At 35.7% G+C, this 26,790-nt stretch overlaps 1 protein-coding gene across 6 annotated transcripts in view; it reads left to right on the top strand.

Moving 5' to 3' along the window:
* The window catches only part of LOC6047379 (peroxidasin), a 199,350-nt gene that overhangs the window by 156,370 nt on the left and 16,190 nt on the right, over positions 1-26,790 (top strand). For all 6 annotated transcript variants that reach the window (XM_038259687.1, XM_038259685.1, XM_038259686.1 and 3 more), the window contains one exon: positions 22,395-22,616. In XM_038259687.1, coding sequence (XP_038115615.1) covers positions 22,395-22,616 — 222 coding nt within the window. The remainder of the gene's footprint in view (positions 1-22,394; positions 22,617-26,790) is intronic.

Here is a 26,790-nt window from a genome sequence, read left to right as displayed (position 1 = left end):
TAACAGAGAAGCAAAAAACTTATGACTTTTATCAAATAGTAGAACAAAGATTATTTTTTCTTGTTTGTTGAAAAAGTCTTCAATAAATGATGAATACAATTCCATACTAGAATAGATAAGTTATAAAGGTCCCATTATGCAAGGGTGGTTTTCTCTAAATTAATTACTCCAAAGTGTTGAGTTTGACTGTCCAAAACGTTCTGATTTTATTGTGATCGAAAAGTCCCCCAGAGCCTCACACACGAGGTACTGAGGTTTTGCTTGCAAAGCATTAATCGAGCTACTTGCTTTAATCGCGGCGAGGTAAACGAAGTTTAGCTTTGTTCGCAGTTTGGGTTACTGTTGTCGGCTGTGCTGACGATGTTGGTGGCGTCGATCAATTATGCGGAAAGCAATTTCCGTAACTGCTCCCTCACCAAGAAAGGATCGTCCCGATCCGTATCGACTGTACATAAATTTTCCATCGGAAAGAACTACCAAACAGGTCACTCAGCGAGTTTGAAATATCTCAAGCTTCTTTGGTGATGTTTGAAACATTATAGTTGTTGCTGTTTTGTAATTAAGTGTTACAAATATTTGTAATCAAAGATTACGTAATCCTTAATTACATCTTCATTTATTACACTTTTGTAACTCTGAATTACAAATTGAGACTTGTAATTAGCTATTACAAATAAACTATTATTTCATTGTAATGTTTCCTCACAACAATTTCAAACACACTCGATTAACTGATTTTTTTTTGCTACATAATTTTGAAATAGTTTTCTTTGTTTTTTTTTCACTCATTCACCTACTAAAAAAATAAATTTTGAATTTTGTTTTTTTTTTTTTCTTTTTGTCAAATTAGTTAATCTGGTCATGCTGAATTATTTAAATGATTTTCGAATTGCTGATTTTGTTTTTATTCACACACACTCACTTAACTTATCAAATTTTGAAAAGTATTTTTGAATTTAGATTTTTTTCACTTTAAATTTTGTTGCTTGTTGAAAATCCGGGTAACGCTGTTCCTTTGTCCTCCTCGTCGAAGGTGTTGAAATCCATGTCGTGCTGCGCTCATGAACTCGGATTTGAGTTTTTCGCGATGTGCACACGATGGTATCACGCCTCTTACCGAAGTATCCAGCGGATAACGTTGGTTCATCTTCTTCGGTCGGTGGCTGCTTCACCAGGCAATTTCCTAGGCTGCTTCACTCCTGATCTCCAGAGCCGTTGGTGACGAATTTCTGCTGAATGAACAACTGCCGTGTTTTCGCATTAACTTGCACTTTCGGTCTCACTACCGAGATTTTCGCGAACGACCACTTCAATCACTGGGCACAGCCACCTTCCGGCGAAGACTCGACTGCGCCAGTTATAAAGGTCCCATTATGCAAGGGTGATTTTCTCTAAATTAATTACTCCAAAGTGTTGAGTTTGACGGTCCGAAACGTTCTGATTTTATTGTCGTCGAAAAGTCCCCCAGAACCTCACACATGAGGTACTGCGGTTTTGCTTAGTGAGCATTAATCGAGTTAGTTACTTGCTTGAAACGCGGCGAGGTAAACGAAGTTTAGCTTTGTTCGCAGTTTGGGTTACTGTTGTCGGCTGTGCTGACGATGTTGGTGGCGTCGATCAATTATGCGGAAAGCAATTTCCGTAACTGATATAACAAAACATAGTTCAGACGCAATGCAAACATCCCCCACCCATCGGTAAACACCTCAAATACTTCAAACAACGCGAAGAGTTGCGGAAACTCCACCACACAGTTAGAGCAACAGCATAAAAAAAAATCCCCAACGCAAACAGGTGTCGGAAATGTGTCATAAGGTGAAACCATATTGCCAGCACTTTCAGTTGATATTCGCCTGCTTTAACTTGGCAAAAGGGTTGCAAGAAAAAAAGCTCCGTAGTGACGACGTGCCCGGAATGTTATCGTTCCGATTGGCCCCTTCTCACCTATTTTTACGACCAATATCGTTGGGGGAAGCTTCGCCGTATGGCCGACTGCTCTGTGTACTCTTTCTGCATAGTGTAAAGTTGAGCACTTTTCCAGCTGAAATGTGCTGGAATGTCGCACCATTAGGGTGAAGGGTTTGGAACGGGACCGCTAGAATCAGCTCGATTATGGCGGTGGCCAATGATTGAACCCGACGATGATGGAGGTGTGACAGTTTTAGATGGTTTTGGGAATTGATTCCAACAGTTTCCAAAAGATCTTCTGTTGTGTGCTAACTTGTGACAACAACACGACTTTTAAAGATTGATGGTATTTTTTTTCAAAACTACGAATAATGGAAGCATAATTTTTGAAACAATCGGTTCGTATACTATCGCCAAAACAAACGCTTCAATTTTCAACGAATTTGGTCACACCAGTTAAAATAAAAAGAAAATAATGTAAACACATGTGTGTCACAAGTGTGCGTTGAAAGTGAAAAATACGTGTGTCTGCTCATAATTCTCATAAATGCTAAAATAATCTTATATCAATAGTTCAACCGACTTTTTCAGTATATTTAAAACAAACAAGAAATTAGCTTTTAAATAAAATGTTGCACTAATTTGTGAAATATCACCAATATTTTTCCATTTTCCAACAATTTGTATGACGTGATAGCATGATTGGTCTATGTCATAAGTGTGTGCTGTGTAATCCGGGAAACGAAAGCGAATTTAAAAATCGGGTTTAAGCACCTTGTAGGGAATGTGAATTGTAATAAATTACCATAATTAATTCATTATCGACCGAAATGGTCGTTGTAACAAGATAGCACACCATCGACGAGGGAGTTTCTGTTAGTTTTCTGTTTCTTTATTTGCTGTTTCCGTTGTAATCATATATTTGCTTTTAGAATCGTTCTCAGAAACATCTGAAATTATTTTTTAAATCTTAATTAAAAAAATGAAGGAAAATATTTTAAAAACAAGCTTTGCTGACTTTTTGCTATTGATAATTTTTATTGTTTTTTCCAGGTATGATTTTTATATTATTGCTTAAAAACTGCTTATACACTAATTTAGTTCTCGGCTTATCAGTCCCAGTAGCAAGTGATATTATATATATAGAAACGTCGGGGATAAAAAAAAACAAAATTTTCGTTTTACTTGCTACTGGGACTGATAAGCCGAGAACTAAATTAAAGAATTGATCCACCAGTCTTCAAGCACTCTTCTGTTACTGATTATACATATTTTCTATAATTGGTCTCTAACTTTTTGTGAAAGGAATTGGATTGAAAGGTTGCGTCTTTCAATTACGAAATCATCGCTGAAATTTTCAAGTTGTCGCGCAGTTTTAGTAAAAAAAAACGTTACTTAATCCACCTGAAGGTGGTTGGTGCCTTCCTCGCATTCATTTTGTATTTTAGGTGGTATTTACAAATTAATTTAAGAGGTTTTTTATTTTTTTTTTCATTTGTTTTTTTTTAATTATTGATTTTACTTGAACAGCAATTTTCAGTTCTTTTTTTACCAACTCTTCAAAATAAAGGTGAAAAGTCTCATGAGTTATATATTTCAGTTCGTGTAAATCTTTGTCGAGACAAAATGATGCAGCAACATAATTAATACAGATTTTTTTTCCAAAAGAGACGCATCACTGCTTAAGCGATGTGGCAACCGGGCAATACGCATGCACGGGGGTGTGGCTGCCAATCCCCCGCGTGGTCAAAAAGTCAAAAAAGCAAAAAGACCCGGCCTTTGAGGTTATGCAAAAATCACCCTTTTTTGTAGCTACAAAAAAACTTTTTCTTGGCATAACTTTAAAAGTACTTCACTAAACAGAATAAAATTTAATAGGGTCTTGGGGACCTCACACATCCCCACAGACATTTGTTCAGAATTTGATTCTGAGTCGATAGGTATACGTGATATAGGTATATCTAGGAGTCGTATTTAAGAAGTTTCGAGTGATTTTATAGCCTTGCCTCAGTGAGGTGAGGAAGGCAAAAAATATTACCCGTTTTCGTTATTTTCCCGTTTTTGCGCGCGGCGCGTCGAAAAACCCAGTTTTTATGTTCAAAAATTCATATCTCAAAATCGTGTTAATGGATATTCGCAATTTTTGAATATGTTCTGTAAAATATTACAAGAAATCAGAATAAAATATTTTCAGATATGAGCTCTTTGGTCCCGAGACCATCAAATTAGCAAATTAAATTTCCATAGGACCTTTTCAAATATTCAGCTAGCTTTTTCGAACCAACATATTTTTCCTTAAAAGCCCAACTAATAATCTTTCTTTTGAATTGTGGCGCTCTAAACATTGTTCAGCCGTTCCAGAGATATGATTTTTTGAAAAATATGTATTTTGTGAAAATCAACGAAAAACGCTTTTTTTTGTACCACCCTATTTCGGAGAGGATCACCCTAACAACCTAACAAAAAATACGGGTCCCCCACTCCAAATTTGATCCAAGTTGGAGCACTTTTAATTTGGAGACATCCTGTTTGACGTGGAATGGCTGTATAGAAACATGCTTGCTCGCTTCCTTTTGAACTATTTATCACTTGATTTCAGTTGAAAACGCGTTTTATGAGCTGTAATTGAACGCAAAGTTCTGATATGGCAACATTAGAGGCAAGCTGAAATTAGATGCTGTTCCCCTACTTATCGAATCTACTTTAACCGAGAAGGGCAATTTTTTTCATTTAGAACAAAAAATTTCAGTTTAAAATTTCGTGTTTTTTTCTAATTTTGCAGGGTAATTTTGTAGAGCGTAATAATGTTGAGTTCGCCATCAAATCGGGCATCCAATTTTACTTAAATGTCTCTTTGACACCAAATTTCAATTAAAAAACACCTCTTTTTTCGCTTGTTCAAAACTAGAAGGGGTCGTACCGCCCCTCCGTCACGAGATATCATAAAATGGACCTCGGATTCGTCATTAGGGACAACAGTTACCCCTCAGGACAATGTTTCACGCAAATCGAAGCGGGGGCAATTTGGTGTCATTAGCAAAGTTGATGGTGATAAGGACAGTTCAGAGTTACACTTTATAAAAATACCAACTTTCTAAATAATAATTTTTTCAATTAAAGTAAAATTCTCAGAAATCGTATATTATTATTTGTTTATTTTTTATAGACTGTAAAACTCGAAAGTGTGTGCAATTTTTCATCAAGTAGGTATTAAAAAACATGTTCTTTGAAAATCTAAAAAAAAATAATAAAATTATATCTAATTTTGCAATCCGACATTACCTAGTAAACTTTTTGAGGGCTTTTTTCATGTAAAAATTTGATTTTTTTAAACTGTTTTTATGTACGCCTTTTCTAAAAACTTTTTGAAACATTGCAAAAATCTATAACTTGAAAATTAACTTTAAAATCGCTTTGATATCTTCAGTAAACTTGTATGTATAAGTAAGAGGAATTCAGGCACAAATAAATCAGTTTTTCAAAAAAAAAATTTATTGCACTATTTTACACAAAAAAAAATCAAATCATCATTAATTTAAATACCAATTTGAAAAATATTATTATTTCATGGGAAGAAATCAATTTTTTAGCTATACTATAGCGTAGGGTAGGGTAGTCATCAATGAGACACTTTTGGTTTTTATTTTTCAACGATTTTTCTAATTTCTAAATCAGCATGTTTTAATAAGCTTTTTGTTGCATTTTCTTTCTTTTAATGTGTTCTAACATTGACCAAAATATGAGATCGATCTGACGTCTGCAGCCAGATTTATTCAACTGTCTCATTGTAGACGCACTTGGCAGGAACAATGAGACACTTGGGGAACAATGAGACACTCTACGAAAATCAACATTTTTCTAGCAAATCATCATGTTTTTGTATTGTTCCATTGCAGGTGACTTGCCTTGAACATTTTAGAGCAATTTTGCCAACAAGAAACTTTTAGTAACAAAAGTTATACTAAAAAGTATTTAAATTTCGTAAAATCCATATATTTTACCAAATAACTTTATATTTTTGGTGAAATGAAGTTCAAACTCAATATATATGCCAAAAATCACTTCCAATTCATGTTTTGAAAGATTTCCATAGATTTTGAAAAGTTTAATGAAGAAAAATCAAAGTGTCTCATTGTTACCCATGGGCCGAAAAGAGTGGGGAACAATGAGACAGCCCTGGATTCTGGGTATATTCTAAATATTGGTCAAACCTAATAAAAGGACATTGTAGCCCAACTCATGCCCTGTGAAATGACGAAAGAAATTTCGAGAAACATTTGTTTTTGTGTTAATGGCAGCCTATGAACGAAAATGTAATTTTTAGTCATAATTTACTTTTACACCCCAGAATCAAACATGTATGAATAACTTTGCAAGGGAGCGTCCATAACCAAAGCCACTATTATGGCAGACGTGTATCTAGTAGACACACCTTTTCCCCAAATATGATCCTGATTGGTTGAAAATACGTCTTGTGAGAGCCATTTTATCATTGTTCCCCGTGTCTCATTGATGACTACTCTACCCTAATGATATTTTTTTGCCCAAGTACCGTAAAACGGGGTAACATTGATAGCCGTTGTGACTTTGGTAGGCTTTAGATTTTTCTGCAAAATGAAGTGGTCAAATTGAAAACGTACCGAATGGTATGGACTCATACTTACCGTTGAAGTTCAATATAATTTTATACCATTCTGTACCCCGGCTATCAATATCACCCTGGTTTACGGTATCGTCTTCTTGGCCTGTTTTAGCCTTGTTATTACTGCATACTTTCTGGATATTTTTGAATGGTTTCCGATAGTATAGACACAAAACTAAAAAAAAGTGCATCGTTTTACAAATTTGTTCTCAAGTGGTCTTAAAAATTGATGTCCCTATTCCAATGGAGCATTTCCATTCGAGCAGTTTTTGTTTTTTTCTACACTTTATTCCTTATGGGAGAACTGTCATTTCTACCACTCGAATCGGGTGCTCCATTCACCCAATTCGTCAAGTTCAGCTGAACAATCACACCGATTGTTTGAAAAATGATAATTATTTCAAAAGGTAAAAAATACTTCATTTTAGGTGCAAATTTGCAATCGAAAAGCACTTAAATTTTATATTTGTAATGGTGCACCGTTTGTAAGAACTTGTCACTTTCCGATAAGTTTTCCCGATAAAATGGATTTTTTCATGACACAGCAATAAATCCGATGGTAATATCGCATGCAAAAGCATGCACATCACCTTCGTCAAAAAAGACACTTAATATTACACACTGCATGTACAATTTCTGTAAACACAAAAAAAGTGGCAGCCGACGGGATTCAAACCTAGCACCATCAGTAAAGACTGGCGCCTCAGTCTGCTCGGCCATCAGACCGATGAAGAGTGGTAAGGATAAACGCATATATGATCTTGACATTTCGGTCAAGTAGGTTTTCCATACTGATGGGCTACATATTTCAGGGCGTAATATTACATGGAATTTCATACAATAATGCAAAATTTATTTTACACCCAGGCCTATTACACACAGCTGGATTACTACTCTTCTTGTTATGTAGTCACAATATTCCAAGACAATAATGATTGGAGCAATATTAGCTGAGATACAAACCTTAAAAAAAACAAAAAGTTGTGAAATGTTTTAAAAAATTTCACAGATGTGCTACAATACAAAAAAAATTATTGTCAATAATTTTAATATAAATTTATCTTAATTTTTACGACTTGGTTTATGTTTCAACAAATATTGAAAAACAACATAATTTAAGATCAGTGACTGAAATAAATGCAATGACTTATCAGAATGTAAAAAACAATTTTTCACTTTTTTGCCAAGAAAGCCTACACAATATCGTTAACAATTATCCCCCACACGTTCTCTGCCACTTCATTTGAGGCATTTAATAAAATTACCATTTCGTGTTGATCTTTTGCGAGGCTCCCTTTTCGGAGAGCTTTCCTGCAACCTCCATGTCATGTTTAAAATTTCCATCGTTTACGCCCCCCATTTGTGGGCCAAGGGGGGGGGGGCGGGATTGCTCTCCATGTCACCACAAAATTGTTTATGTAGAGTTTTTGGGGAGCTTATGAATATTACAACCGGTTGCTGCTGGCCTGGGAAAAGGGAATCTGAACTCAACAATAAGGGGTTTCTCGTTGGGCCTCTTGTCGGAAAAGGATGTTGAGAGCTCATCTGGTGGGTTTTATTGAATTAGACGTATAAACGAAATGGATTTATGGCCAATACACGGCCCAGTTTCGAGGAAGGGGGGAAATATGTAAAATGCGATGCTTCCTGGAATAAACGATGTGAGGGAAATTCTTCGTAGGTTGAAAAAGGTTCGAGAACGAAAGTGGAAAATCAACAGGCGACCTTTTATATATTTATTGATATTGAATTACATTTCATAAAATCACAAAAATCTGAGCTTTCTGAGAAACTGTGTGCTTTTTCTGTCCTCCAAAAACTTTGTTCCATTAGCATTTAACCAGAAATACCACACGTTCTAGTTTGACAGTTTCCGCGATAACTGATTACCGAAAGTAGAAGAAAAAAAAAAAACAAATTGCAACAAAATTTGCAACATGGAGCCATAAAAGTTCCATCTCAGACAGAGTCGTTTGTTTTTCAAGCTGCCAACATGCCGGAATAAAAATAACTCGAAAATGTTTTGCACATGAAATCGAGAAATGTTCGCAATTTGCCACACACAGTGGCCGCCACGGCACCGTAAATGGGAGGGAAAATAGCGCGCCGGAAATGGTAAAAACCAACGTGAAATTTTTGCTCGTTTTCGTTTTCGTGGACGTGGACGAAGAGGGGTAGGGGGGAAGGCACTAAATTGTCGTTTTTTGGCGGTTTGGCGCTACAAGTGGCTCGGAACTGGGTCGGTTTTGCAGAAAACTATTGAAATGAATGACCGATTCCGGAGCTTGAGCATGGAATTGGACAAATTGCAGCGAAAATAAAAGCTAAACATTTGTTTGAATTTTGAACGTGTAGTTTTTTATTGACTTGTCTGAATTCAATGATTTGTGAAGCTGTTTTTCGGCTATGCAAAATAATTCGGCTATGCAAAAAAAAAACCTTTAATTTGAGAAATTAAGAATTCTGGAGAATGATTTTTGATTTCAATATCCACAGTTATTTTTAAATTTTGCCAGTTGTGGTGAAGCCGTCCATCATTTACAAGGAAATGTTATTCAGATCCACCAAAGTCTGCAGCGTGCAATGTGTTTCAAAATTTTAATATTTTTTAATGCAATCATTGACTCCCAAGTTGACAATCATTGATTAGGGTACAAGAGCAACTCGCTAGTCTTTCGGAACAATATCTCCATTTTTTTTATCTTTATTAGGGAACATACGGGAACAGTAATTTCCAGATTTTTGATTCAATTTTATATTTTTAAGTGGATTAGAAGTGCCCAGCTATATCTTGTTCATGATGGACGTTTTTATTTTGACCAATTTATGATTTTTTGAAAAAAACCTAAGTTTTTTAAATGTTTAGAAAAAAAACACTGGAAAAAATGTCAAAACTTTTGGATGTAAAATTGAATTTGCAGTATTTTTAAAATGAGTTTAAAAACACGCAGAGTCCGAAGTTACACAGAAAAAAAAAGATGGTAATATTCATCAGGAAATGGTGACAGATCTTGTGGCAAAAATAATGTGTAATATTACATCAGGAATTGGTGAATTTTCATCAGTTTCTGATGAATATTCATCAGGTTCACATTTTTACACATTTTTTGAGTAATATTACTCAAAAAATGAGTAAAATTCAACCTACCAAATTTTCAACATTCCAAAATTCAACATTTTTTTTGCTGTGTATACCATTTTTATATCGAATTGATAAAACACGAATTTTAAAAATAGTGTTCATCACTGTCGAGAAATCAAATCGATAAGGCTGGACAACTGTTATTTTTTGAAGTGTTTGTCCCTCAGCTCACCAACGGTCAGGCAGAAAAAAAATCAAGCCTAATATTCGAAAAATTTAAACAATTACAGGAATTGCTTGCGAAAACAGCATGATCCGAAAAAAAAGTTTTTCAATTTTTCTAAAAACATTACTCCGCACCATTTCAACCAATTTTAGCTGTCTTGGACAAAAACGAGAGGGGATTAGATATGCATGTAAGGAAAAATAGTTAGATGCTTCAAATATTTAGCCTTACATTCGAAAAGAATTTTCATTCTTTTCAAATGTAAGGCTTGAAATGCAGTTTTGAAGGGCTCGCGACCAAAGAATTTATGTCTGAAAATTTCCTCGGAAAATTTTATATAATACAGTCGACTCTCTGGCTGTCGATCTTCTCGATATCAATATTGCTCCATCTGTCGATGAATTCTTCAGTCCCTTCAAACTGCATACTTCGATTGGCTTTATTCCTCGATATTTTCTCTTGCTTGAAGGATCTCTTCCTCGACAGTCCCTTGGATTCTGTTTGCTTTAAAAATCTCTTCCGGTTGTCAATATTGTCACTATCTCATGGCTTGCATAGACATTTTTCTTGGCGAAACGAAGCTTTGAAGGGTGTTTGACATTAGTTTGTTTTTGTTTGATGGGCGTTGCCATGATTCTCTCCCATAGCTGGGTATCAAGAAAAAAATATTTTCAATCGAGTCTTCATTTTGCACCGTTCTGTGAACTGATAATTCTCTTCCTCGACGGTCCCTTGGGTATTGACAACCAGAGAGTCAACTATATATCAAAAAATACTAAAGTTATACTTTAATTCATTCATTCAGGCTAATGAAATGGTGCGGGGTTATGATTTTTTGAAAAATGTGGTTTTTACGAAAATCGACGAAAATTTTCATTTTTCGGACCACCCTAACACAGCGTAGGTCACCCTAATGGCCCAACAAAAAATACGGGTGTTATTATTTCGGCCAAGGAACCCCCAGAAAAATTTTGAGCCCGGCTGGACAACTTTTTTTTTTTAAATAATGTTGTTTTCGTCGGGAATTGCTGTATATGTACATTTTTTCCCATTGATTTTTTGAGAAAATTTAAAGAGACCAAATTTCTAAAAAAATCATAACACTTTTCATTTAACCTTCAGTTGCTGAATAAAAGCCTTTCGAAGAATTGAAATAGAAAAATTGCAGATTTCTAAGTGCTACCCAATTACTTCTCATTTCAAAAATAATCGCATCTTATTAAAAAATATCTACATTACAGAATTCCAAAATCTCGGACTTCCATATTGAGCAGTCTTTCGATAAACTGGATTATTTGATTTTGTTTTTTCAATTACAAAAAAAAATGCTAAAATTGTCGTGTTACGCCGCCCACAAGATTTTTAAAAATTGTATAGAAATTTGGTTCAAATTTTTGTGTTACGTAACAAAAGAACGCTCCTTTGAAAGAATTCCAGGATTAAACTGTTAATTAGGTATATGAGCAATTCTCTCAGAATTCGGTCATTCGATTTTTTTTTTTATTTTTGCATCAGGCTGAAACTTTTTTGGTGTCTTCGGCAAAAGGTATGGATAAGGACTATACTGAAAAAAATGATACGCGATTAAAAAAATGGTGATTTTTAATTTAACTTTTTTAACTTTTGCCAAAACACTATTTTTATTTTTTTATTTGTTTTAGGGGACATAAAATTCCAACTTTTCAGAAATTTCCAGGTTGCTTAAAAAAATTTTTGAACGAGTTATAAATTTTTGAATCAATACTGATTTTTTCAAAAAATCAAAATATTTGTCGCCAAAATTTTTTCACTTCATTTTACGATGTAAAATCAAATTTTCAATCAAAAAGTACTTCAATAAAATTTTGATAAAGTGCACCGTTTTCAAATAATAGCCATTTTAAGGTAACTTTTTGAAATAGTCACAGTTTTTTTTATTTCTTTAAATTACCCGAGCATGGGTAAATAACAAGGGAAATGCGTAATAACACCTTTCTCTGGTATCAATACCAAATTTTGGTATTCCTGGACCCTTTAAAATTTGTCTTAAGGATTATGCAAGAGCAAAATGTGGTATCATACCAATTTAAGGTATCGTTTTGATATTGCAAAATTCCAGAATTTGTCAATGATCGAACACCACATTTTGGTATTCTTATGGTATTAAAGTGTTTTATCAAATTCCTCTGAAACTATGGGAAAATTTTGACCAATTTTGACAAAATAATTAATTTTGCGCTAAAATGATGTCTCAAAGCGAATGCTTTCATTCAAAACCGGAAATTTCAAACTTGATTTTAAACATTTTTGATATACCCCATACAGAAATGACTTGAAATTGTGGAAAATTTTCTAAGTCAGGATGGCACATTTTGGTATTATTTGAATATTGAAAGGTTTCATCAATTTTCTCTGAAACTATGGGAAATTTGTTAAAAAATTTTTACGAGTTAATTAATTTTGCGCTAAAATGACTTGAAACCCAAAAATGTTAAAGATGATTTTAAAAATTAGTGTGATATACCCACTAATATTTTTTCAAAAACGTTGAAATATCTCTAAGTCGGGATAACCAAATACTTTGAAAAACGAGTCAATCGACAGATTAATGAATTTTGGTGAATTTCAATTCAGTTTCATTTTAATAATACTTATTTTTCAATCTTGTTATTTTTCAGAAGCTTCAAGAACTTCAAGCACAGGCCGTTCATCAATGACAAATGCATTCGATGTGGTGAAGAATATCACTAATAACAACATGGAATCATCAGGTGAGTAGATTTGGCTGTTGCATATTAATAATTTCCGTTTTTTCACTAACTGCAACTGCTGCACTAAAAATGGTATGAAAATACCAAATTTTGGTATTACTTGTTCAAATACCAGTGACCATAATGTGCTCTTGGTTGCCCAGTAATAGATGGTAAAATACCATGAAATCATACCAAAATCATGAATTTGGAAGACCACAGGAATACCAAAATCTGATTTTCCAAGGGCGCGGGAATACTTAAAAATAAAACCATGGCAATACCAAGTTTTGGTATTCATGCAATGTTCAAAAATCCAGAAGACCTCAACTTGGTATTGAAATGGTTTTATTTTGAGGTATTATTTTACCCTTGGAATAACATGGTTTGGTATTGTTGTGCCCTTACACATACAAGATTTTGGTATGATTTCATGGTATTTTACCATCTATTACTGGGCAACCAAGGGCACATTTTGGTCGCTGTTATTTGCCCAAGTAATACCAAAATTTGGTATTCCCGTGTTTTTACCCCTGCTCGGGTAGTGCACATGTTTGCCCGTTTTTGAAAAAAATATTTTTGGAAAGCTGAGAAAATTCTCTATATTTTGATTTTTTGAACTTTGTTGATAAACATAACTGCCGACTAACATTTCAAAAGGGCCAAACATTCAATATTACGCCCTTTTGAAATGTTGTGTTGATTTGAAAATTTTGAAAATCTTGTTTTCGAAGAGATCGAAAAATTTCACGAATGTTTCATATTTTAACATTGTAAAGGACCATTAGATGCTGAGATATCGACGTTAGAAAATGGGGGGGTGGTTTGGGTGAGACAAACTAATGATGCAAAATGGCTTCTTTGGAAATAACGAAAGCATCATAAAGGTTTCAGCCGAATTAGAAATAAACAAAAATTAAAATTAAAAAAAAAAAGATCGATTTCGTAGAGAACTTCTTAAATGTGTTATTATAATATACACTTTTCCAGAATTACTTTACGGTAAAATTGTTTTTAAAAAAATTTTAAAGATTGCCGATTTGGACAATTTTTGTAGTTTTCATAAGGCTGGTACAAATTTTATTCAAAGCTTTATCCCTCGGGTCTGGTCAAGGTCGATGAGAGAGGGGGGCAATAAAACATAAACACATATTTCAAGCCTTCAAAAACCATCCACATTAACGACCCCCGGGTCTTTTGTGGTCTCTATTGCAAGTTTCTGCTCGAACCTAGGAGTCCGAGGGCTTGAATGGGGAGAGCACCCAAACCTCTTTCTACTCCAAGGAACCTTCCACCCCAGTGTTTGAACTGACGACCTTCGGATTGCGAGTTCAACCGCCGCCAGCGATTCCACCGGAGTAGGCTTGGTTTGGTGTGTTGTTTGTACTTATGGCATGGAGACGACTCCTACACCTGGAATGACTTAACGGCCTAACAACCTAGGCCGGGACCGACATTTTACTTCCTCATCCGATGGAAGGTTGGAGCAGATGGGTATCGAACCCAGAATCATCCGCTTACAAAGTGGACAGCGTAACCATTCGGACACGCACTGCCACCTTTCAAGCCTTACTATCAACATTTTAAAGCAAAAAGTACCCCCAGTGCATTATATGTACATTATTGCAGTTATGTTATGGGTAATTCGTTTTGTTAAATAGAACTCTATTCAAGTCAAATAGAAGCAGAATTCGTTTGCATGGTATTCGTCAATCTCGAAAAAAATGTTCACCCTACAAGAAATTCATACCGGTTCGTCAGGCGAAGCATAGTTGAGGTGGGTTCGGAATGCAAACAGCCAGCAGGATTGGCCGCATATGTATGTCAAGTGGCGCTCAAGGAACTCCGGGCAGCCAGCAGGAAAGCCGGAAGGGGATTCCGAATCAGCTCAAACTGTTCTTCGCTCTTCATATACATACAATGTGATGTGTGTTGGCTGCGGTTTCGAAGAAATATGCGCACGAAAGCTCCCCGAGTGAGTGGTTGAAATATTGCCCGGATGTAGGAGAGAGAGAGTGACCGAGAGTGGATCAACAGTTTGCCAGCAGCGGTCAAGTGGCCACTTTGGATTCTCCGCAGGCCACGGGCATGGTCAGTTGCAGCTCAATTGAGGAGGGCCTCTCCAGTTGTGGATGAATTGTTGTCGGTCAATTGAGGAATTTTGAAACGAGAAACGGGGATTGATTTGCACAATCGGAGCGGAATTTTGGTTTGGAGTATTGAATTTCAGCTTATTTTGGATTGAGCAATTGAAAAGAGAACCTTTTCCAAAAGCACAACAGTCAAATTTAAACCTTTATAAATTACACCAAAATTCTTGTAAATATACTTGATTTGGCCATTGTTGGCTGGGATACATTTACATTTCTGGATGTTTTCCAGAACTCAATATGTTTTTATTACTCTGCTGAAGAAATATGATCTCTCGCATATTTGAATACAAGTCCATTACTCTCCAGAAAAGCCACCCACAGACACAATATAAACCAACATTCCTAAGCTCCCTTCCATTTGAACAGCTTTCCCTACCCCTCACAAGATGGTCGTTTTACCTGTTTCTGATCTGCCTTAAAGTGAGGGGAAAGGGCAAAGACGTAGAGCATTTACAACATTTTACAATTGAAATGCCACTATCAGATAAGACAGTTTCGATTCCCGGCAATGACTACGTCGCAGTCTCGCAGCTTGTGAAGTCGATAAGCCGGCAAACATAAAGTTGTTCGTTTTTCCAGGGGGCGGGGGAGGAATCGAGGGGGAGAATGAATGTTTGGTATTAGGAACCTTGCTCTGTTTCTCTGCTGGAGGAGAGTGTCTGGGTACTTCCGCCAGCCGCTTGCAGGCAGCAGCTGCCGCTGTGTTTGTTCTCTTTGAAAAGGCACATAAAAGTGCCATATATTTCCGCAAGCTTTTCCGACAAAAGCTCGTTCGAGTGCACGGGAGGAAATCGGGATGTTTAGAATATTGAAGAAATAAAAAAAAATATTGATAGTGTACGATTAACCGTTTTCACGTCGAAGTAATGAAAAAAATCATTAATTTTTTATGTTAAAACTACTTTTCATTTTTTTTATGTTTTTAAAGAAAAAACATATAATCCCGCATTTTTCATGATACTTTTTACACAAAAAAGCAAAGAAAAAATATCTTTGAAATTTCGTATTTTTTTTAGAAAAATCAACAAATTTCTAACAAGTTTGTCTTTAACTACTTTCTATTACGATGCATCCGCTTCGAGATACAGCAGTATCCAAATTACGAAAAACACCAACATCTAAAAACATACACCCTTCTCAAATGTCACTCTCGAATGTAATTGACTCCATGTACACAAAAATGGCCTATATTTCTTCCTTTTCGGAGGATTTAGCAGTTTAAGATTTTTTTATTCCTTCAAATTAATATCCCATATGCAAAATCAGCGAGCTTACATAAGGCTACCCTAAACCGGGATGACGGTGAAAGGATTCAAATTTATGTTTCGATTTTTTTAATGCTAAGATTTATTTGATTAATATGTACCGTGGTAACTTAATATTATTAAAAAACGTTACTTGATCCACCTTTTGGTGGTTGGTGCCTTCCTCTCATTTAAAGAGTGGTTCCAACCCCCCTAAAGTGTCCACATTGTTTATGGATCTCCGCTGACGTGATCGCAGCACCTAAGAGGTCCTAATAAAAAAAAGTGATGAGTAAAAAAACAGACTACCTACAGACATTTTGTCAAATTAATACAGACACTGCCTTTGAGGAAAATGGCATCCCTCTACACGGCTTTTTCGTGGTGATCAGACCCAACCATTTGAGGTTATGTAAATTCAGACCATTTTTTAAACTGCTTGTAATTTTTGATAGGTAAGTCAGATCTTGAAAATTCTTAATCCACAAGAAAGGTCATTCCAGAACCTTTCAAAAAGTATATAATATGGCAGGTTTTGGTGCAAGAATCACCCTTTTTTTGCAAATTGAGCAATTCTCTACGAAATCGGTCTTTTTTCTTAAATTTTAATTTTTGTATTTTTTAATCCGACTGAAACTTTTTTGGTGCCTTCGGTATGCCCAAAGAAGCCATTTTGCATCATTAGTTTGTCCATATAATTTTCCATACAAATTTGGCAGCTGGCCATACAAAAATGATGTATGAAAATTCAAAAATCTGTATCTTTTGAAGGATTTTTTTGATCGATTTGGTGTCTTCGGCAAAGTTGTAGGTATGGATATGGACCACACTGAAAAAAATGATACACGTTAAAAAAAATTTGGTGATTTTTTATTTAACTTGTTGTCACTAAAACTTGATTTGCAAAAAAACACTATCTTTATTTTTTTTTTTTTTTATATGTTTTAGAGGATCAAATGCCAACTTTTCAGAAATTTCCAGAATGAGCAAAAAAACTTTGAGCGGGTTATGAATTTTTGAATCAATACTGATTTTTTCAAAAATCGAAAAATTGGTCGCAAAAAATTTTCAACTTCATTTTTCGATGTAAAATCAAATTTGCAATCAAAAAGTACTTTAGTGAAATTTTGATAAAGTGCATCGTTTTCAAGTTAAATCCATTTTAGATGACTTTTTTGAAAATTGTCGAAGTTTTTTATTTTTTTAAATTAGTGCACATGTTTGCCCACCTTTGAAAAAAATATTTTTGAAAATCTGAGAAAATTCTCTATATTTTGCATTTTTGAACTTTGTTGATGCGACCCTTAGTTGCTGAGATATTGCCATGCAAAGGTTTAAAAACAGGAAAATTGATGTTTTCTAAGTCCCACCCAAACAACACACCATTTTCTAATGTCGATATCTCAACAACTAATGGTCCGATTTACAATGTTAAAATATGAAACATTCCTTAAATTTTCCGATCTTTTCGAAAAAAAATATTTTCAAAATTCTTAAACCAAGACTAAAATTTCAAAAGGGCCAAACATTCAACATTACGCCTTTTTAAAATGTTAGTCTCGGTTTGAAAATTTTGAAAATATTTTTTTCGAAAAGATCGGAAAATTTCACAAATGTTTCATATTTTAACATTGAAAATCGGACCATTAGTTGCTGAGATATCGACATTAGAAAATGGTGTGTTGTTCAATTTTCCTGTTTTTAAACCTTTGCACTTTACCTTTACCTTGAGTACTTTTTGATTGCAAATTTGATTTTACATCGAAAAATGAAGATGAAAAATTTTTGCGACCAATTTTTCGATTTTTTGAAAAAATTAGTATTGGTTCAAAAATTCATAACTCGCTCAAAGATTTTTTGCACAACCTGGAAATTTCTGAAAAGTTGGCATTTGATGTCCTCTAAAACATATCAAAAAATAAAAAAAAATAAAATAGTGTTTTTTTGCAAATCAAGTTTTAGTGACAAAAAGTAAAATAAAAAATCACCAAAAATTTTTAACCGCGTATCATTTTTTTTCAGTATAGTCCATATCCATAACTACAACTTTGCCGAAGACACCAAATCGATCAAAAAATTCCTTCAAAAGATACAGATTTTTGAAGTTTCATACATCATTTTTGTATGGCCTGCTGCCAAATTTGTATGGAAAATTATATGGACAAACTAATGATGCAAAATGGCTTCTTTGGGCATACCGAAGGCACCAAAAAAGTTTCAGTCGGATTAAAAAATACAAAAAAAAATCGAAGGACCGAAATCTGAGAGAACTGCTCAATTGTAAAATTTATATGCATCAGTTTTTTAAGCATAACTTTTGATGTGCCTTAGCAAATCTTATAAATTTCAATAGGAACTTATGGAACCCCAAGAACGCAATTTTGAACGCTCACAATGCCTCACATTTTAACCTTCACATATCCCGACAATTAGATTTCAATCCTGAGATATGCCACTCTTCACTCTTCATATGAACGAAGTTTCAAACTTGTCGTGCTATCTTGACACACTCTGAAAATTGATGAGATTTTAGGTCAGAACGCCTTTGACACAAGTACAAGCTCGACTACACTGAAACCCCGTGGAAGACATAGGGTTCTAAAGTCCTGTGTAAATTTTGATGTCAAAATCAAATCAATTCGCTCTACAGCATTGCCTTGGCATTCTCGAATGCGAGATTCCTACCCGAAACTAGGTGTCCGAAGGCTTGATTGTTGAGGCAATTGCAGACGTCTTTTTACACCTAAGCTTCCATCCACCCCGGGATTCGAACTGACGACCTTTTGATTGTTAGTCCAACTGCCTACCGGCGACTCCACCGAGGCAGGACACAGGGAGACGACTCCTACCTAGATTGAGCTAACGACTTAACCCTTTAGGTTAGACCAGGGCCAACAATTACTTCTCAGTCCGACGGAAGGCGTGATCAGATAAATCTCGTCTCGAAAAATGCCACCGGGACCTTCTGGGATCGAACCGAGTCCGACTGGGTGAGAGGCATTTACGCTTACCCTTACACCACGGTACACGATTAAAAACACGCTTGAAAACCATTTCTGATCACTTTTTTTACTTTAATGCAAAAAAAGTTGACAAGACAACAGTTCTTTCGATGGTCCCCTTGGAACGAGCTGTCAAGTAGGACCTTTTCTGTCAAGAAGGACCGCGAGGTTAATTTTTCAAAATTGATTCAAAAATCTATTTTAAACTCTTTGTGGTCGTACACCGGGTCATTGCACTCAGAAAAATAATATCGCTGTGAACAAAAATATCAGAAATCTGGAGTTTTTTAAAAGGTCCAATAAACCAAATTGTCAGTTTTTGCTTTTTGTGTGTTTTTTAATACCCCTTACTCAAGGTGATTTCATTAGTAAAAACTAACTTAATCCATCTATGTGGTTGATGCCTTCCTCACTTTTTACCAAAAAAAAATCATTTTTTTAGATCCAGAAAAAAAGAACACAATGTACAACTTATGTGGTCATAACTCGAGACAGGGTTGCCAGACCTTCAAAGTTTTGGACTCTTTGGAAAGGCTATTCAATTACCTAACCAACGATGGGTCGGATGATGGATCCGGTCATAGTTTACATACATTTAAGTGAGATCCGGCTTCAAAAATGTACATGAATACCACTTAAGTGGTCATAACTCGAGACAGGGTTGCCAGATCTTCAATGTTTTGGACTCATTGGAAAGGCCTTTCAATTACCTAACTAACGATGGGCCGGATGATGGATCCGGACATAGTTTACATACATTTAAGTGAGATCCGGCTTCAAAAAAGTACATAAATATCACATAAGTGGTCATAACTCGAGACAGGGATGCCAGATCTTCAATGTCTTGGACTCATTGGAAAGGCCTTTCAATTACCTAACTAACGATGGGCCGGATGATGGATCCGGACATAGTTTACATACATTTAAGTGAGATCCGGCTTCAAAAAAGTACATAAATATCACTAAAGTGGTCATAACTCGAGACAGGGTTGCCAGATCTTCAATGTCTTGAACTCATTGGAAAGGCTATTCAGTTACCTAACCAACGATGGGTCGGATGATGGATCCAGACATAGTTTACATACATTTAGGTGAGATCCGGCTTCAAAAAAGTACATAAATATCACTTAAGTGGTCATAACTCTAGACAGGATTGCCATTTCTTCAATGTTTTGGACTCATTGGAAAGGCCTTTCAATTACCTAACTAACGATGGGCCGGATGATGGATCCAGACATAGTTTACATACATTTAAGTGAGATCCGGCTTCAAAAAAGTACATAAATATCACATAAGTGGTCATAACTCGAGACAGGGTTCCCAGATCTTCAATGTCTTCGACTCATTGGAAAGGCCTTTTAATTACCTAATCAACGATGGGTCGGATGATGGATCCGGACATCGTTTACATGCATATAATTGAGATCCGGGTATTTGCGAAAACACATTTTTATGCATAACTTTTGAACTACTTATCGAAACTTCAAACAATTCAATAGCGATGTATGGGACCCTAAACCAAGTCGAATGCAACTGGTTCGATCAAAATCGGTTCAGCCAGTGCTGAGAAAACTCAGTGAGAATTTTGGTCACATACATACATACACACACACATACACACACACATACACACACACAGACATTTGCTCAGTTTTCGATTCTGAGTAGATATGTATACATGAAGGTGGGTCTAGGAGCTTTTAATAGAAAGTTCATTTTTAGAGCAGGATTATAGCCTTACCTCAGTGAGGAAGGCAAAACTGGAAATTTGTTTTATTGGACCTTTTAAAAAACTCCAGAAATCTAAGCTTAATTTAAGTTTGCGTTTTAGGACCCAATTGTTGTCAAACCAACGGGGTCACTTTATAGTTTGACACTCTCATTACACAGAGCTTACACTTACTACCAAACGTTTGGTATGATTGTATTTGTGAGTCCCGTGTAAAAAGTGACAGTTCATCAAACATCAACCAAACTCAATCAAACTTCGGAACAATGCACAGAATGCTAAACCATCAAAACGAGTTTGTTATTGTTTACATTGCGACTGCGTCGATTTACAACGTGTTGTAAACTTTCACCTTTTACACTTTAGCTTTTTTTCTGAATTTACCTTGACATGTCTTGTAAAATCTATCGGATTCGATAAAAAAAGTTATTTCAGAAAAAAAAGTTTTATCACTTTAAATTCCCTCCGTGCCCGAACCCGTCTGCCCCCAAACCATATGCCGTCTTCATCAGAAAGCTTCTATTTGAAATAAATACACGTGGCCCGCACACACATACACACACACAGAGCCAGATGAACACGGAACGCTCTGACGCATGGTACCTCTAGCATGCGGCAGTAGTTGAGGGGCAAATGTTCAGCAGGACTTCCACCTCCCAGAACCTCGAGCGAGCGCAGGCATTCCAATTTCACATAAATATGAAATCGAAGTTATGTGGGATAATGTCGGTATCAGATGTTCGGTTGTGTTCCGCGTTGCTCCTTCTAGCTATGCTCTCGAGCATATTCTCCGAACTCTGAACCGCACCCGCCGGTGTTCTGGTACAGGTCTGGGTTGAAAGTTCTGAACCTGGAATAGCAGGTATAGGAGAGGCCGGAGGCGGACAAGAATTGCAAGATTTCTTGTTTGGAAAGATTGGTGATTGTATCTTGCTTTAATCTAAATTTTAATTGAGTTTGGCCAAGTTTATCTGCTTTCCCAGAAATTTCTGTAAATTACATTTTAGAGAAAGTCCTGTACTGTCCAGTCTCCTCTACATGGGAGGCAATTTTGCAACAAAGGCCAAGTGCAATGCAATGTTGCATTGAAACTTGCCATCGTTGAATGGCTCGTGAAAATCTCCAAGAAGCTTCTTTTCGTTACTGACGGCCTTGCTCCGTGTCTGTTCTATGGTGTGGTACAGAGACAGGCCATATTAAATTTGGAGTAAAGAATTGACACCATAAATAATAATTCCACCTGGGTGTGGGTGGAAAAAAAATCTCACTTGCCGAATCCTGGTGCTGCCCCATTTATTTCCACTGTTGACTTGAAATGATTGCCTTTTAGGATTAACTTTTGACCTAACACAAAAAATGGCTAATGGACCGCCTAAAAACGTTCCGTTTTTGCAGAACAAGATGTCACAAAAAGTTACCAAATCCGTCACCACAGCTCATTTGACTAATGAGAGCACACCAAGGGACGAATGTTTTTCATCGGAATTTCCTTTTCTTGTGGCACGAGGTGTCAAGCCAGGAATGGTATGATTTGTACACGTGCAATGTTCATAGAATGTAAATGTCAAATATCTATCAACCTGAATATTTCAGAAATTTGTCTATAATTTGATTCAATGATTGACCAATATACCGATAAAAAAATAACACTCTCAATTTTCTCTCCTCTTTTTTTCCAGCATCCCCGGTGGTGACGATCGCCGGCCCGTCCGGACCGCGGACGCTCAAGACGGGTGACCAGCTGACGCTGGTGTGCGAAACGGAGGGAAACCCGGTTCCGCACGTGGAGTGGCTACGCCGGGGCGAACCGATAACGGAAACGAACCGCATCTACTTCAGCGACGACGACAGCGACTTTGAGCTGACACTGACGATCGAGCACGTGAAGGAGTCCGATTCGGGTGAGTTGTGCAAAGAAGCTTTTGGTTTTGGGACAGTTCATATGAAATAAATAAACTGCAATTTTGGATTCCTGGAGAACATTTTTTAAACATCGCTTTTGAACGATTCCTCCCAGAAGCGAAGATATTCAATAAGTGGAGAAAATCAAATATTTAATGGAAATTGCTTCAGGTTTTAATAACATGATTGACCTCTTACCATGCCAACCATCCTTGGCTGACCCACATGGTGCAGCAGGGAACCCGGAAGAGGAGCACTTTGAGCTTCTATAAAAAAGAAATCCCCAAATTGACCTTATGAATGATGAAGCAGCAAGCAAGCAACAAGTTGGCTTCTGAAGGATATTGATGGGTTTCTGGGCACACAGCTAGAAAACATGTTTGTATTGAAGTTTATTACCAGGGTTATTTTCATGATATACAAATCAATGACACGTGTTTGTCTTTAAGAGAATTTTTATTGTGATTACAAACAATCCAAATTATCCAAATATCAAAACAAAAGCAACTTTTCTTTGGCAAAAATCTGTCATCATTCCCAGATGAGCAATTCTTTACGGAATCGATCTTTTTTTTCAATTTTAATTTTTGTATATTTTAATCCGGCTGAAACTTTTTTTGATGGTCTGGCCAAAGTAGCCATTTTGCATCATTAGTGTGTCCATATAATTTTCCATACAAATTTGGCAACAGTCCATACGAAAATGATGAATGAATATTCAAAAATCTGTATCTTTTGAAGATTTTTTTAGATCGATTTGGCAGTTTTTTTATCACTAATTTACAACACTGATAATCAGCATATAATGATAAACAAATAAAATAATGTTATGCAATTTGCATCGATTCCTCAAGTCCAAATTAGCTATTAAGCATATTTGGGTTACAATTAAAATAAATGTGGGCTGTATGGAGAGTGCTATGCATACATTCTAAAATCTGTATCTTTATGAAGGATTTTCTTATTGATTTGAATGTGGTTTGGGAGATACCTTCGATTGTAAAATAAGGGTAGCAATAAAAATATTTATTTTTAAAATATTTTATTCTTCGCAGGAACATACATTTGCATCTAAATTTAGGATCAATAATATTAAAAAAAGGTAGAGAATTGGTTTCATTAATATTTTATCATCGAATTTTTTATCAAAAGTGGGCAAACATGGGCACAATTTAAAAAAAAAGAATAATTGCAACCATTTTCAAAAAAAGTTACCTAAAACTAGCTTTAACTTGAAAACGGTGCAGTTTATCAAAATTTTACTTAAGTAGTTTTTGATTGCAACTTCGATTTTACATCAAAAAATGAAGATAAAATTTTTTGGTCAATATTTCGATTTTTTGAAAAAAAATCAGTATCAAAGATTGCCCGTTCTGAAAATTTCTGAAAAGTTGGCATTTGATGTCCCCTAAAACATATCAGAAAAAAATTATTAATAGTGTTTTTTTGAAAATTAAGTTTGAAGTGAAGTGAAGTTAAGTGAAATTAAAATTCACCAAAAACAAAAATTGACGCGTATAACTTTTTTTCAGTGTAGTCCTTATCCATACCTACAACTCTGCCCATGACATCAAATCGATCAAAAAATTCCTTCAAAAAATACAGATTTAAATGAGCTATTTAGCATACTTGGGTTCCAATTAAAAATGATGTGGGCTATATGGACAGTGCTATAAATACATTCTAAAATCCATTTCTTTATGATGGATTGTCTTATCGATTTGAATGTAGTTTCGGAGCTACCTAGCTAGCATAGCTTTGGTGTCTACCCGTAGCTGCTACTTCGTTATTGACCAGGACCCCCAAACATTGCTCCGTGGACCACAGATGAAAAGTAGGAACCAATCATCACCCCTTCGCAATTTTCAAAGGTTCCTGATCGTGCTGATCAATACCGACGCCGGCCACGACCAGTGGTAAGACACGGGGAAGTGGATGGAAATGTTAGCCGATACTTGAGTGATGGGACCGCTAAATCGACTGCGTCTCCGACAAAGTATCACATGAGTTTTGAGGGGTTAGTAAGATGGGTATGAGGTCAGGATTCACTGTGGTAGGTGATGCGACCATAATCAATTTGTTTATCGGTTGAAATTTTAAAAATCTTAGGCAGCCGGCTGCAGAAAGATACCTATCTAGGGATTTAAATATAGTATTAATTCGACCGCGATTCTCCAGAAATTCTCCGTCGGCGTGCCTTCCGATCAACGGTGATGTAGGAAGGGCTTCATTCATTAAAATTATTTTATATCATAAGCCTTAAAACATATCCGTCGACGTGCCTTCCGATCCTCGATAATATGAAAAGGACTTAATCCAGCAATACGACTTGCTTGTCTCAAAAAACAAAAATCGGATCGTTTCTATCGAAAACTATATAAAGAGAACAAAAATAAAATTCATCGGCCAACGAACGCGCGAACAAAAAGTAAATGAAAAAAGAAGAAGAAGAAATCCAATCACCTCATGTACACAAATAGCGACACAAAAGAGACGGAAAATAACACGAATAAAACAGGACTGCGCGTCGACACAGGCACCGCACTACTCAATTCCATAGTTCTAACCATTTTAAACAAAGTCCTTTATGGGGTATATCAAATAATCAAAAAAATCAACTTTCAAAATTTCAACTATTCCGAATAATTTTAGCTTAAGGACCCCATTTCATGGCCAAAATAATGACCCTGACGAAATTGGTTAAAATTATCCCATAGTTCTAGCCAATTTTAGCAAAGTCCCTTAAAGGGTATATCAAATAATTTAAAAAATCAACTTTCAAAATTTCAACCTTTTAGAATAATTTTAGCTTAAGGACCCCATTTCATGGCCAAAATAATGACCCTGACGAAATTGGTCAAAATTATCCCATAGTTCTAACCCAATGTAGTTTCGGAGCTACCTTCGATTCAAAAATTAAAAAAATAAATAATTAATCATTTTGACTGCCAATTATAATGCACATCTAAAATTGATTTTTCGATTTTTTATTGCATTCAAAATGTTATTTTTTTATTTTTTGACTGTCAAAAAACATAATTTAAATTCGCTTTTATTATAGGGTAATTCTCCGCCAACTCACACAGCAGTTGCCCCGACCCCTCTTCGATTTGCGTGAAACTTTGTCCTAAGGGGTAACTTTTGTCCCTGATCACGAATCCGAGGTCCGTTTTTGATATCTCGTGACGGAGGGCCTTCCATTTTGAACATGCGAAAAAGAGGTGTTTTTCAATAATTTGCAGCCTGAAAAAGATAGAAATCATTTGTAAAATTAGACGCCCGATTTGATGGCGTACTTTCATCACCGTGTAAAAATTTTGGAACATGTCATTTTATGGGAAATTTAATGTACTTTTCGTCCCAGAAGGGTCATTTTTCATTTAGAACAAAATTTTTCATTTTAAAATTTCGTGTTTTTCTAACTTTTAGAGTGTAACAATGTTCTACAAAGTTGTAGAGCAGACAATTACAAAATTTTAATATATATACATAAGGGTTTTGCTTATAAACATCACAAGTTATCACGATTTTACGAAAAAAGTTTTAAAAAGTTGGTCGTCATCGATCATGGCCGTTCATGGTCACCCGCGACAGACACGGACGACGAAACAAAGAGAAACGCAAAAGTAACTTTTTCAAAACTTTTTTCGTAAAATCGCGATAACTTGTGATGTTTATAAGCAAACCCTTATGTCTATATATCAATTTTTTGTAATTGTCTGCTCTACAACTTTGTAGAACATTGTTACACTCTAAAAATAACCCTGCAAAGTTAGAAAAACACGAAATTTTAAAATAAAATTTTGTTCTAAATAAAAATGACCCTTCTGGGACAATGTAGATTCGAAAAGTACATTAAATTTCCCATAAAATGACATGTTTCAAAATTTTACAGTCAAGTAACGGAAAATGGGAGAATTTTTAAAACTTTTTAGTGTTTTTTCGATGAAAATACGTTTTTTCGAATTCTGAGTACGCCATCAAATCGGGCGTCTAATTTTACATAAAAGTCCCTTTGACACCAAATTTCTATCTCATCACCGTTTCAGGCTGCAAATTATTGAAAACACCTCTTTTTCGCATGTTCAAAAAAACCGCCCTCCGTTATACGGAGATCAGGGACAAAAGTTACCCCTTAGGACAAAGTTTCACGCAAATCGAAGAGGGGTCGGG

The sequence above is a fragment of the Culex quinquefasciatus genome, chromosome 3 (assembly GCF_015732765.1).
Source record: "Culex quinquefasciatus strain JHB chromosome 3, VPISU_Cqui_1.0_pri_paternal, whole genome shotgun sequence".
NCBI lineage: Eukaryota > Metazoa > Arthropoda > Insecta > Diptera > Culicidae > Culex > Culex quinquefasciatus.
This window is presented reverse-complemented; position numbering and strand designations above follow the sequence as displayed.